Raw genomic sequence first — 11971 nt, forward strand, 5'->3', positions numbered from 1 at the left:
GGATTGTCAAGATTCCAGTGGGAATGAGCTTCAACAGTGTCTGGTGAACACCAATCCATCATCTAGAAAGAGCTGTCATCATAAATAAGGAAAAAAACTTTCTCAGCCCGCTTTTTAAACGGCTGGATAGGCAGAAGCCGCTGGAAACACCTGGTTTAAAGGGCAAAGTTTTTTAAACCTTGGACTGAGCACAAAACCAGGTTAGCGAGCTTACAGGCCAATTGAAGACAGCCTGAAAGCTACCCTTGTGATCTTCACCTACACTAAAAAATAAGCTGAGTAGAAAATGGCAAAAGTTCAAAACATGTTCCACTGGATATACCTTTCCTCATCTGAACTACGTCTTAAGTGCAAGACATTAAAATTAAGAATTACTTCACATTCGCTATACACTAACTTACAGGTAGAAAACATGCTCTTTATGAAACTGTTCCCCTCTGTCAATCCCACCAAAAATCAAATAAACTCACTTCACTTCAATATTTTATTTTTTTAAGGTTTTTTTTTTTTTTTACAGTGTGAAGAGCCAGACAGGCATCCAGACTCCTCATCCTTCAGGCTGTTATTTTATTAAGTTTCATTTTCTTAAAAAAACAAACTTCTCCCCACACCTTCATCTGTCCCCACCACACAGCCCTCCCCTCTCCGAGCTCCAGTCCCAACAGAGAAGCAGGAATAAGGAAAGACCTCTAGCGAGCGGGCAGCTACAATAACTCCAATAACTCAGTGCACAGAGAGGGAACCCAGCCAGACGAACAGTAATCATTCTAAGAATAACGATGGCCATGGTTATCGAAGACAGCTGCCCGCCTGCTGATGCACTTGGCCTCCTCCTGCCACCAGGTCAAGCAGACTGGTCTGAATGTTGCCCAGCCTCTCCCCACGGGCAGCTCAGCCCAGCCCAAACAGGCTGTGCACAGGCCCGGAGGGGACACTCTCCACACAGTGACAGACCACCCTAACCTCCAGAGTTGAGACGGGACCGAATCCCTCTGTGCCCGTGTGTCTGTCCCATCAGATGCTCGCCTGAGCCTGGGGCTGCAGTGTATGAAGAAGTCAGTGCCTCTGAGTGTGGCGCAGAAGCGAGGGAGATGCAGGAGGGGCACTGTGGAGCCAACACCAGCACAGTGACTCCCTCGTGCACTCGGCAGGCCCGTCGAGCCCGGGTACAAGCTTGCTCGCGCGTCTCAGAACATGTGTGAGAGGGGAGGGGTTACAGCCTTGACATGGAGACAGTGGGGGACTCTTAACAGCCAAGATCTCCACACAGAAAAAATTAATAACAGTAATTATAATAATAATAACAATAATAATAATAACAACAATAGTCCTGGAATCAATTATCTTCTTCTGTTGCTCACAGAGGCTACAAATCCCAACCATCCACTTCTCCCTGATACAGTTTTCAGTTCTGCCTTCAGTCGTGCCCGAGACGGCCAGCGCGAGAGTATTTACAGTAAAAATCCGGCACACCAGGAACAAGGGCAGCCGATCCGCTGTCTCTCCCAGGGAGTGGACAGGGGAAGGGCGGGAGAGGAGGAAGGGTGGGGTAAGTTGTCCAGTTTTCCAGCAGGAGGCGTTACAGTGAAGGGGTCTGTATCCATGGCGACGAGCTCTGCGTTCGTTAGTCTCTGGGGTCGTTTCCAAGCAGAAAGCGGAGAAGGTGGAGGGACGGGCAGCGCTCCGACTCCAGCCCCGGGGCGGGGACCTGCAGTTCGACACGCTCCGGGACTCCCCCGTCTCAACCCCAGGCTCCTGCCCCCCCCACCTGCTGCCTCGGCCCAGGGTTCGAGGGGGATCACCGTTCCGGCTCGGATTCCAGCGCCAGCACCCTCTTCCTCTCCCGGCACTGTTTCTTGTGGGCCGGCCAGTCCCTCTGCTGGCACTGTGAGCCGCAGTACCGCGCCACCTGGCACCGCCCACAGATATTGAACTCTCGGAGCTGGAGGGACAGAGAAAGGAGATAAAAGCCTTAAGAGACAAGAGCCTTCAAAGGGTAGCTGGTGAAGGTCACTCCTTTCCTGAAAGGGGGCATTTACAATACACCTTCCTGTTCTTAAACAGTCCCAGTGTTTGTGTTCACTCACTAGGGAAGAGGCACAGCGCGTTTATCACACAGTACAACACTCACCCTCCTCTCGATGAGCGAGCAGGGTGGGTAGTGACACTCATAATAGGTGCAGGAGCACTCCTCCTCCTCCACCAGCTCGCCGTTGGCGTTGTAGTAGCGCGTGCGGCTCAGCTCCAGGTACTGCTCCTCCACAGGGTCTGCCGGCACCTGCTGGATGGCCAGCCAGTACAGGGACTGTTCCCTGGGCAGAGACACACAGACCTAGTCAGACACCTGTGCCGGGACTCCGGAGACACAGACAAACCCCCGAGACAGGGAGACACACGCCTGAAGAGACACTCAGACACTTTTACTGACCAACAAACCCCCAGCCCTGAAGCCAGACTGCTGATTGTGCAGCCAGCATCAGGACTGACCAGCTGGACAGAAGCCCAGAGCCACGGCCACAGACACCGAGCACTACAAACACATCGGGCAGTGTTTTGTACCTCTGCTTGCTGGACAGCTCCTCGGGTTTGGGGGTCCAGCCCAAGGGGACAAGACGCAGGTTGTCCAGCCGGTTGTCCACAGTTACGGAGTTGATGTGGACGACCTGGAAACATGGGGCGATGCCCCCGCGGTGCTTCTCCCTGTGAGCAGACAGAGGATAAACTGAGACGGGCCCGCAGATGACAGCGGACAAGACTGAGGACGCCAGCAGACAGGCCAGTGCACGAACTCCTGGCATGAACCCGCACACTTACAGAAGACAAACGCACAAATCGCAGCAAAACCTCGCTCAGCGCTGTTTCCTTTAGCTCTGGTTTCCTGTGGCTTTCTGTGTCCTGACCACTATTTTATTTCCTCTGCTTCACTCCTGTGCAAGAGCAGAAGGCCTGCAACGCACACGCGGACCCTGCCACTGGTCGGGCTCAAGGCAAGAACCAGCGAGAAGGTGCAGAAGCTCCCGGCCAGCGAGAGCGCGGCTTCATACGCACGTCTGCACTCGCTCTCTCCCCCCGCAAGCTTTCTTCCGCAGCTACACGGTAAGTGTAAGAGACGGGTGTGCGAGTCCTGCCCTGCGGTATAAAGCCCTCACGCGTCGCTCGAACACAAGGGCAGGGCGAGGGGCGGCTGTCCTCACCAGAGCAGCTCGTGCAGTGGCCTGCCTGCCCAGCGCCCCTTGTTGATGTCGAAGGCGTAGGCGAAGATCTTCGCCCCGTTCCCGTCGGCGTCCACTTCCATCCGCGCCTGCGGGAGAGGAGGGAGAGGAGGTCAGACGGGGCTCTCGGACACCCGGGCAGTCGGACACGCCCCCCCACTCCCCGCATGGGCACAGCACCCTGCTCTCACCTCGAAGGCATAGTTCTCCACCAGGGGGATGTCCTGCTCATCGATCAGAGTGTACTTCGTCTGTGGAGAAGAGACAGAGAACACACCATCAGCAATCTGGACCGGCCCTCCGCTCAGCCCTGTGCACCATGCTAGAGGACAGTCTGCAGCCTGACGGCACCATGATGCCCTCTGGACACCCGACACCCCCAGGGCTGGGGGGAATGTCCCAAATAACTACCCCCCTGCACCACACCGCAAGCACAGGGGCTCTGCTGCTCATCCTGACTCACAGCCCCTGGCAGAGCTACCTGAGAGGCCCAGAGATAGACCCCGGCTCAGCTGGGGCACAGTGCAGCTCCCCCAGTCCCTCTCAGTCACCCCGAATAAACCATCTGCTGAACCACACACGTTCTTATCATCACGAGACAACAGGGATGCAGCCCCTACTGGTTGCCAGGAGATAGTTACTTCGAGGATCCTGAAAGCCCTGAACTGAAAGCAGCTTCACCAGCAAGGCTAGGAAGCCTGTTCAACACTCCTAAAACCCTTTGTGTACAGAAGTACCCCCCTGCTCTATGTCGCCAGCTGACTTCCCTGGAGTTTCCACTCGGGCCTTGAGCAAAAAAAAAGAGCAGGGTAGTGCAGAACAGCACAGCCAACAGCCCGCAGGACCTCACTGCAACACCCGCCCCCGGGTCGAGTAAAAGCCCCTGGTCTGCACGCTGGAGCTGACTGAGCCCACAGCGACCTTTACAGGACACGTCTGTACAGGGTGCCGGAGGTAAACGCACCTGCAATGCGCCAGAGAAGCCGGGCTGAGCTGGGGCTGCGGGCTGGTTCGCTGCCTGTCCCGCTCCAACCCGCACCTACAACGGCGCAGAAACACCGAGTGGAGCGCCAAGCCGCCAGCCGGCAGGCAGCAGGCCGCTGGCCGCATGTGCCCGGTCTCGCCTCCCTCTCCCGTCCCCCGCCGGCGGCCCTCTAGCGACCGGCGCCCCGCCTCGCACGCCACACCGCGTCCAGCCCAGCAGCCCTGCGGCGGCGAGGCGGCCGGGCTGCGGGCGCAGGGGACATCGCACGCCCGGGGGCCGAGAGGCAGAGGGGAGAGAAGGGCGAGAGGATTTCAGACGCGTTTGTCTCGCTGGAGTCGCGGCGTTCCCAGCCCAGCCGGACTCGCAGGCCCGCAACCTGCCGGCTTGTGTCACGTTGCCGAGAGGTTCCTGGTGTGCGCCAGCGACCACCATAGTCCCGATACCTCGCCACGTTAGGAGAACGCGGCGTTTCAGGGAACACCGGCACAAATACCCCCCTCTCTGCCGCCAAGGCTGCCCTACGCCGCTCTCCGGGGCTGTTGCAAACTGCGACGGCCGGCCGGCCGCCCCCACCTCCCTGACACACATGGCTCACCTTCCCGGCCACACGGCCCAGCCGCACGATCCCCAGCTTGAAATCCGACATGAGGCAGGAGGAGGCGCGCCCGCTCCGGGCTCCCAGACAGCGAGGCGGAAGCTGGCAGAGGTGATGCTCACAGAGGTGCAGCTCGTCAGGGCGCCCCGCCACCCCGGTCCAGTCCGGATCCCGGGCAAAGCCTGCTGGACTGGCCGCCGCTCAGCTCGCTGGCTCCAGCAGCGGAGACGGAAAGGCAGGCGGGAGGAGGGGTGCGGGGGGGAGGGGCCGCCAGGGAAGAGAGCGCCTCGGCTCTGGCCAATCAGAGCAGGAAGGAAGGAGCCCCTGTCCAATCAGAGCCCGCTCACTGCCAGGTTTTCTTTTTTTTACCTATTTGTCATTCCTAGGCACTGACGAACCCCTTGTGACGTCAGGCTGTTCGATCGAAATGACCAATCGGAGAGCGGGATTTCCTAGGCCTCTCCTCCCGCATCCCTTCCCCCTGACGTAATCGCGTTCCGTTACCAGGCTGCTTTGACGTTGATTTCGCGCGAAACTACACAGCGTGGCCCAGGCGGAAGGAGCTGGGCGGTCACGCATCCACGTGATCCAGCACGCCCGAGAGCTCGAAGCAGAAACCAGTTCGGTATCGCATGGGCTGTTGCAATAAACACGTGACAGGAGAATATGGGAATGGGCTTGTAATAAATGTCAATCACATCCTGCTGTTAGAGGGGTCTTTGTGATCCAGGGGACGTTTATTAAAGGCAGGAGTAAGAACCGGTCTAGCGCTCCCCGGCAGCGTGTGTCGTGCACGGCAGCACGATTTCCCTCGAGTCTCAGGCTTTCACCCAGAGAGACGCCCGACTCTGATGGGTGAGACGTTAAGACGCGGTGAACCTCTCCGTACCTGAGCGTTGTGATCAAGATTCATTTATTCGATTCATTGCATCGGCATCAAGAGCTACAACACAGAAAACAGTTTCCTAAGCGAAAGTGCAGTAGAACCGCCGGCCGTCACGGGAAAGGAGATGAACAGCACGGACTGCCCGCAACAGAGCTTCACAGCTCGGGCAGACACGCGGGAGACCGGTGGGCAGCAGCACCTGAAAACTGAAAACTCGCACAAGGAGTCCAGATCTTCACCAGATTACACCGGGTCTGAGTGAAGCGTCTTCTGGTGGCGAGCGGGAGAATTACAGGCGGTTGCACCGTCAGAGAGTTTACTGTTCGCCCAAGGGGTTGTGTCTGCGTGGATGTGGGAAATCCACGCGTGTAAATGTCTTGCCGAGACAGGCAGAAAGTACGACTCCAGGTCCGGGCTCCCGGTGCAGTGCATCGAAAGGGGAAAGTCCAGCGAGAGAGAATTGATGATTTACCAGGACTGCTCTCACGCAGCGCCGGGCGCCCCGCTGGGTGTGTGAAGAGAAATGTACAGAAATGTACAGTGTGCGTGACTGCTCTGCCCCCTGAGCGCCGAGCCTTCAGCCCTTCAGCCTGCCTGGGCTGTGGCTCAGACCTACCTTCCTCCGGGATCATTGCGACATGGAAGGTTGTGTTTCCTGTTTCAGAAAGCGCAGTGCAAATGCGGTACTAGCTGGAAAGAGCTCCATGTGGCTTAAATCGCGCAGTGCTGTTGAAAGGCTTAAGAGGGAGTCAGGGCGAGAGGTAAGACGAGTGAGCACTGGCGAGCAGCGGGTCTGAAGTCTGGAGACCCCCCCCCCTCCTCTCCTCCCCTCCCCTCCACTGGCTCCCAGTGCCGCGCTGACCTTTACCTGCACTTCCGTGTCGGTGCTTCCTCTCACCTGTCACAGGTAACTGCTCGCTCTCTCTCCTGCGCGCACCTGTCGCGCTCCTGTGGCGGAGCCGGGCGGGTTTCCGCAGATATCAGACAGAACAAGGGGGCACCCGGCTGGGGCGCAATGAGCACTGCAGAGACGAGGGGCGGCCCGGTGACGGCCGTGTCCCCGTTGGACAGCGCCCACAGACACCCGGGGCCCAGCACGCCAACAGCTGGCGCTCCGTCCGCCGCCACCCGCCTGAACGGGTACAACGGCGTCAAGATCGGAGCCGCCGAAACCGGCACCAGGAGCCCAGACCGGGCGGGGGAGCCGACGCTCAAGGAGGCGGGAGCGAGGGAAGGCGAGCCGGGCCGGCGGTGTGCAGAGCAGGAGCCGGAGCTGGCCCAGAGAGCTGGTGCCGTCCGGGTGAGTTCCGGAGGGCGCTGCTGCCAGGCAGCGGTGATTGTAAGAAACAGCGAATTACAAACTCGGGACAATAACAGCTTGCTCTCTCCTGAGCAATGACGGGCATTTTGAGCGCTGCGGCTTCTACTCCTGCTAATAATAATAATGGCCATGTCTTTGTTAAACCGCCCTGCTGCAGTAAGGCTGTAATTAAACAGAGTCGACCTGTCAGTCAGAACAGAGCCCCTGCGCTGCCCCAGCCTGTCCTGCGGTGCCGGTTGCCCGGGCTGTGAGGGAGACTCCCCGTGTCGCGATGCGAGTCACCTGACGGCGCAGCGTGAAACAGTGCCGAGAGAGAGGGAGGACTGCGGGCGGGCACTAGTGTCTCTGTGCCTCGGCGCGTTATTGGCAGATACAATTAACACAACATTTACAGACGCGGATATTATTAGACAATAATCACGTAAAACACTACTGTGAGACAGACTCAGTCTCTGTTGCTTCAGCTGGAACAGGAGATCACAGACTGGGCTGCAGCTCTGATGAGTTTACTCCCAGTAGGACTGGAGGCTCTTCTGATACTGGCAGGAATTCTGGGGTTAGAGTTGCTTTTTATTATAGGAATATTTATTATAAGAATAATTACCTCTCAGTTACGCTCCTGGTCTCAAAGTGTGTCTCAGTGTCCTCAGTGTGTCTCAGTGTCCCTCAGTGTCTCAGGGTCCTCAGTGTGTCTCAGAGTGTCTCAGTGTCTCAGGGTCCTCAGTGTGTCAGTGTCTCAGGGTCTCTCAGTGTGTCTCAGTGTGTCTCAGTGTGTCTCAGGGTCTCAGGGTCTCAGGGTCCTCAGTGTCCCTCAGTATCCCTCAGTGTCTCAGGGTCTCTCAGTGTGTCTCAGTGTCCTCAGTGTCCTCAGTGTGTCTCAGTGTGTCTCAGTGTGTCTCAGTGTGTCTCAGGGTCTCAGGGTCCTCAGTGTCCCTCAGTATCCCTCAGTATCCCTCAGTGTCTCTCAGTGTGTCTCAGTGTCCTCAGTGTGTCTCAGGGTCTCAGGGTCCTCAGTGTCCCTCAGTGTCCCTCAGTATCCTTCAGTATCCCTCAGTGTCTCTCAGTGTGTCTCAGTGTCCTCAGTGTGTCTCAGTGTGTCTCAGGGTCTCAGGGTCTCAGGGTCCTCAGTGTCCCTCAGTATCCCTCAGTATCCCTCAGTATCCCTCAGTGTCTCTCAGTGTGTCTCAGTGTCCTCAGTGTGTCTCAGGGTCTCAGTCTCCTGTCACCTCCTGTCTCAGAACCAGCTGGTGGACACGTGTGAGAAGCTGCAGCTGAAGGCCCTGCGGATCGAGCGCTTTGTGAACAATGTGCTGCCGCCCCACGAGCTGGACCTGCAGGTCAGTGCCGGCCCACCTGGGTCAGAACCCAGGAGCAGACACACAGCAGTGCAATCGTGTGCTCTGCCCTGCTGCTGGACACTCACCTCCAGGTCCTGACCTCCAGACCCTGACTATCAGACCCTGACCTCCAGACCCTGACCGCCGGACCCTGACCGCCGGACCCTGACCGCCGGACCCTGACTATCAGACCCTGACCTCCAGACCCTGACCACCGGACCCTGATTATCAGACCCTGACCGCCGGACCCTGACCGCCGGACCCTGACCTCCAGACCCTGACCTCCGGACCCTGACCGCCGGACCCTGACCTCCGGACCCTGACCGCCGGACCCTGACCTCCAGACCCTGACCGCCAGACCCTGACTATCAGACCCTGACTGCCGGACCCTGACTATCAGACCCTGACCGCCGGATCCTGACCTCCAGACCCTGACCTCCAGACCCTGACTATCAGACCCTGACCGCCGGATCCTGACCTCCAGACCCTGACCGCCGGACCCTGACCGCGTGTCGTGTGTGTGTGTGTCCCAGGGCGGGGCCAGCCGCGCGCGGGACACGGTGCTGCGGCGCCTGGCGGCCGTGCGGGAGGCCTGCGACGAGGAGGAACAGCGCCTCCTGGAGGCGGTGCAGCGCGAGGAGGAGCGGGTGCAGCACAGCCTGCTCACCCAGCGGGCGCACTGGGCGCAGGCCCTCGGCACGCTGTCCGGCGTGCGGGCGCAGCTGGTGCGGCTGCTGACGGAGACAGAGGACTGGCAGCTGCTGGTGAGTCTGGGGACTGGGTCAAGGGTCAGGGACACACGGGCTTGCGCTCATTCTCCTAATCCGTACCTGGTCTGCTCTTTTCAACAGAACTCCTCCCAGGAGATCTCGGACAGGTGAGCGGCTCCGGCCCCCAGGGCTAACGACAGCTCTGAAAACACCCCAGACCCGCCAGTCACTCCCGCTCCCTTCTTCTCTCCCAGGATGGAGGTGGCAGAGGGGGTGGGGGAGCCCCAGGACTCCGAACACTTGACCTTTGACCCCAGGAGCAGCCAGAGCTCATTGCTTTTGAACCTGTGGGCGAATGCCGTGCTGCTGTGTGGCTCCGGTCAGTGCGGTGAGGTGTCTGTGTGCACAGTCGGCAGATCTCTCCCGCAGAGGTGTGAGTGGGGCCAGTAGGGGGCGCTCACCCTGCGGTCTGTATGGGTCCTAATGCCCCAGTTTAGTGACGGGGACACTGTACTGTAAAAAAGGATGTCAAACCAAGGTCCTGGCTCTCTGTGGTCATTAACAATCCCAGGGCATTTCTCAAATACAGTAAGGGTGTTCATCTCAGTGTCCTGGCCCCAATTTCCCCCCTGACCTACACCAATCATGGCCTCCTAATAACCCCCATCACTGAACTGGCTCCATCACTCTGCTCTCCTCCCCACTGAGAGCTGGTGTGTGGGGAGCGGACTGGTGCATCATCCAGGTGGGGCGCTTTGAGTGGAGTGTCCGGAAAGGCACTAGATCAGTGTAAGGAATTATTATTATTTAAAAGTATATACATACATGGGATGAATCCCGCTGTGTAGCATTCTGATCCTGTCCGGGTTTTCCCAGTTGCAGGCTCTTGTACAATCCATGCAGGAGACTTCAGATGTGTTTTCAGTGTTACTGTGTGCTGGTCTGTGCAAATACCAGTCTGACCAGTAGCAGCTGCTGGAAAAGCCTGGAGTGCAGAAGTAGTCAGCTCCTGTTCCCCCCTCCTCTCCTCCGCAGACCCTGAGCCTCTGAGCTTTGACGAGCGGACGGTCAGCCCCCTGCTGTCCCTCTCGGACGACGGCCGCACCCTGACTTTCCTGCCCAGGCGCGCGCGCCAGCCCCAGCAGTACAGCCCGCTGCGCTTCGACAGCTGGCCCAACGCGCTGTGCGGGCGCAGCTTCTCCTCGGGGACGCACCGCTGGCTGCTGGAGGTGGGGCGCAGCGCCGCCTTCAAGGTGGGGGTGAGCTACGGCAGCCTGGAGCGCAAGGGCCCGGGGAACGGGGCCCGGCTGGGCTACAACGCCCACTCCTGGGTCCTGTCCCACTTCGACGGCGAGTTCTGCTTCCTGCACGCGGGCCGCGCCGTGCCGCTGCCCCTGCTGCGCCGGCCGCACCGCCTGTGCGTGCTGCTGGACTGGGGGGGCGGGGCGCTGGTGTTCCTGGAGCCGGACAGCGGCGCAGTGCTGCACGCGCATCAGCACGCCTTCACCGCCGCCCTGCACCCGGCCTGCGCTGTGGCCAACGAGAGCATCTCCCTGCTGGACAGCTGAGAGCGGCCTGCCCCTCCCGCCCCTCCCGTTCCTGCTGTCTCTTCTGTGCCTCCGTTCCTCCCGTTCCTCCCGTTCCTGCTGTCCCTCTGTCCCTCCCGTCCCTCCCGTTCCTGCTGTCCCTCCGTTCCTCCCATTCCTGCTGTCCCTGCTGTCCATCCTATTCCTGCTGTGCCTCCTGTCCCTCCCGTTCCTCCTGTCCCTGCTGTCTCTTCCCCTCCCTCTCCACCCCTCCACCTCCCTCCACCCCTCTACCTGCGTCCTGTCTGCAGCCCTGTTTCCTCTTCCTCGAGCTGAGGCCGCCCGGAGCGAGTGACAGCTGGGGTCCTGGGGTCACTCCAGGCCGCAGGGGACCGGAGCCCGGAGAGACGAGGCTCAGGAATGTGCCTGCAGGCTGGAGGACAGGCGTCGCCAGTGCATCACAGCGGCTCCGCGGGCGTGCGCACTCCGTAGCCGATCCGTCTTGCTCCACCAGCTGGGCTGAATCTGTGACGAGGAATGTGGTTCGGGCACGTCCCGATCCCGCTGTTTACCCAGAGCCGGCTGAAGCACCGCCCATCCCTGCGGAGTCTGATCTGCTCGGTTTTAACCTCTTTTCCAACTAGGAACTGTTGAGATTTACTTAGCAATGAACTTGAAAAGAACTATAAACCTGTGGACATGAAAGGTTACAAAAGTAAGTTTTGTAGATTTAATCTCACCTCGGATACAAGAAGCTGGTAATCGGAAGGTTGGACTAAAACTACACTGGCCACAGTTTCTAAACTATTACTGTTGTTCAATCTGTTGTAAATAATATGACACTTTAGTTTCTACCAAAAATAAATAATTATGGCAGTGGGTGTTCACCTGGGACCTTTCTCTGTGGTTCTGACACTTCTTCACTGTGCACAGTCTCTCTAGAGCAGTAAAATCTCCTCTGGGGTCACGGGTGGGGCACTGCGCGCTTTACCATCTGTGCTTTGCCATGTCTGATCCCTGCTGTTACTGGCTACCTACTGGACCTGGATGGTGTGTTAGACAGGAGCTGGACAGGATGTTTGAAGACTGGAGCCAAAGATGGGCAGCCTGGATCAAAGCAGTGCCTCATAGTGCCGTGGCGCCACAGCAGTACCTCTGGAGGGCAGCAGTGAGCCAGTTCGAAGCCACGGCCAGGCTGTAGGCCTGTTTGCCCCTTCAGCAGGTGGGAAGTGCGCATCTGCACCGCAACTGGGAGGCTGCCTCCCAGCAGTCAGTGAGGGTAAATATACATAAGGCTTGTCTTCTAGAATAAACATTGAAACAATCTGGAGAACACAAGTGGTAAATCCTTTACACAAAGGGGTTCGAGGGCGTGGAACAAGCTGTTCAGTCATGTTTT

At 58.6% G+C, this 11971-nt stretch overlaps 2 protein-coding genes across 3 annotated transcripts; one reads left to right on the forward strand and one right to left on the reverse strand.

Moving 5' to 3' along the window:
- Positions 1-470: 470 nt before the first annotated feature.
- On the reverse strand, positions 471-5040 carry zmynd19 (zinc finger, MYND-type containing 19). 2 transcript variants are annotated; one of them, XM_088904638.1, is made up of 6 exons: positions 4793-5040; positions 3404-3463; positions 3195-3301; positions 2560-2700; positions 2132-2312; positions 471-1942 (listed from the first exon to the last, which is right to left on the reverse strand). In XM_088904638.1, the coding sequence occupies exons 1-6, from the start codon at positions 4841-4843 to the stop codon at positions 1799-1801; spliced, it is 684 nt and encodes a 227-aa protein (XP_088760764.1). In that variant the 5' UTR covers positions 4844-5040; the 3' UTR covers positions 471-1798. The 2 variants fall into 2 exon arrangements, with proteins under 2 accessions (XP_088760764.1, XP_088760765.1); XM_088904639.1 differs by having other exon boundaries at positions 4177-5036.
- Positions 5041-5280: 240 nt separating this feature from the next.
- On the forward strand, positions 5281-11466 carry bspry (B-box and SPRY domain containing). The gene is made up of 6 exons (XM_088904641.1): positions 5281-6978; positions 8238-8336; positions 8870-9100; positions 9188-9213; positions 9301-9425; positions 10082-11466. Exons 1-6 carry the CDS (start codon positions 6694-6696, stop codon positions 10612-10614), a joined length of 1299 nt encoding a protein of 432 aa, XP_088760767.1. The 5' UTR covers positions 5281-6693; the 3' UTR covers positions 10615-11466.
- Positions 11467-11971: the final 505 nt, after the last annotated feature.

The sequence above is a fragment of the Atractosteus spatula genome, chromosome 23, assembly GCF_055471065.1.
Source record: "Atractosteus spatula isolate fAtrSpa1 chromosome 23, fAtrSpa1.hap1, whole genome shotgun sequence".
Classification (NCBI taxonomy): domain Eukaryota; kingdom Metazoa; phylum Chordata; class Actinopteri; order Semionotiformes; family Lepisosteidae; genus Atractosteus; species Atractosteus spatula.

Excerpts from the sequence above, each read along its gene's own strand:
- bspry (XM_088904641.1), top strand. The coding sequence starts at position 6,694 with ATGAGCACTGCAGAGACGAGGGGCGGCCCGGTGACGGCCGTGTCCCCG. Across the intron at positions 9,101-9,187 it reads CAGAGGACTGGCAGCTGCTG|AACTCCTCCCAGGAGATCTC; the intron begins GTGAGTCTGGGG and ends TCTTTTCAACAG. Across the intron at positions 9,214-9,300 it reads TCCCAGGAGATCTCGGACAG|GATGGAGGTGGCAGAGGGGG; the intron begins GTGAGCGGCTCC and ends CTTCTCTCCCAG.
- zmynd19 (XM_088904638.1), bottom strand. The coding sequence starts at position 4,843 with ATGTCGGATTTCAAGCTGGGGATCGTGCGGCTGGGCCGTGTGGCCGGG. Across the intron at positions 3,464-4,792 it reads TGGGCCGTGTGGCCGGGAAG|ACGAAGTACACTCTGATCGA; the intron begins GTGAGCCATGTG and ends TCTTCTCCACAG. Across the intron at positions 2,313-2,559 it reads GAGCTGTCCAGCAAGCAGAG|GGAACAGTCCCTGTACTGGC; the intron begins GTACAAAACACT and ends GTCTCTGCCCAG.